We start from the raw sequence: 782 nt of genomic DNA on the forward strand, positions 1-782 counted from the left end.
CCCTTCACGTTTCGATTTATTGTCGTTTTTTCCCACCCCCCAGTCCCTTCTCGCCGCTCAGCGCCTGGAAGGAAATTGCCAAGAGAAACAAAAAAGAAGGAGGAAGACCTGTCGTCAGCAAAGCCAGTTACCGGGATTCGAAACACATGTTAGTAGGGGCAGAAATCCCGCCAGCTGAACTGCCGAAATACTGCACGGGGGGCTGAAAATCCCCCGCGAGGTGTTTGTGGAAAAGCCGGGCGACGCGGCCGTGCCAGCGAGCAAGGGCGCGTTTTCCACAGGCAGGTCTTTCTGGGTCGCGCGGTCAAGGTGACTAGCACAGGGGGGGTTTTGAAATTGGTGGGTTTGAGTATCCCTCGATCGCTGATAGCCATTTTTAATAACTCTGAAAATAGCGGGTAACTTTCAAAAGAGATTTTAGATAAAGAGCAGAAGAAAACCAAGCTCCCGTATTTGAAAACGGCAAACGAGACGGTTACAGACGTTCCAACGGGCGGCGATGACCGCAGGCGAAATAGCCGAATAGCTGACCGGGAACCGTCCGTACGGCATCGGAGGAGGTTCAGCCAGCTCAGGTTTGCGGAAAATCCGTGTTGTGAAAACAACCTGCTCTGCTTTTTGGTTCTGGGAGCAGGCCGAGGAAACACAGCCGGCCGCGAGCGCGGGCGGGGTGACGGCACGCCGTCCGTCCTCACCGCTCGGGAGCCCGAGGCTGGGGAAGGCTCGGGCAGAAGCAGACGGAAATTCCGTCGTGATCAGGAAGCCTCAGGGGACGGACCGGC

General features: G+C 56.3%; 1 protein-coding gene across 1 annotated transcript in view; it reads right to left on the bottom strand.

The window, feature by feature from the left end:
• KCNJ3 (potassium inwardly-rectifying channel, subfamily J, member 3) overlaps nt 1-782 on the bottom strand; it is a 61,362-nt gene that overhangs the window by 54,755 nt on the left and 5,825 nt on the right. Inside the window, exon 3 of the mRNA XM_009334041.1 lies at nt 484-722. Coding sequence (XP_009332316.1) covers nt 484-722 — 239 coding nt within the window. The remainder of the gene's footprint in view (nt 1-483; nt 723-782) is intronic.

The sequence above is a fragment of the Pygoscelis adeliae genome, unplaced genomic scaffold (assembly GCF_000699105.1).
Source record: "Pygoscelis adeliae isolate BGI_AS28 unplaced genomic scaffold, ASM69910v1 Scaffold131, whole genome shotgun sequence".
Classification (NCBI taxonomy): Eukaryota; Metazoa; Chordata; class Aves; order Sphenisciformes; family Spheniscidae; genus Pygoscelis; species Pygoscelis adeliae.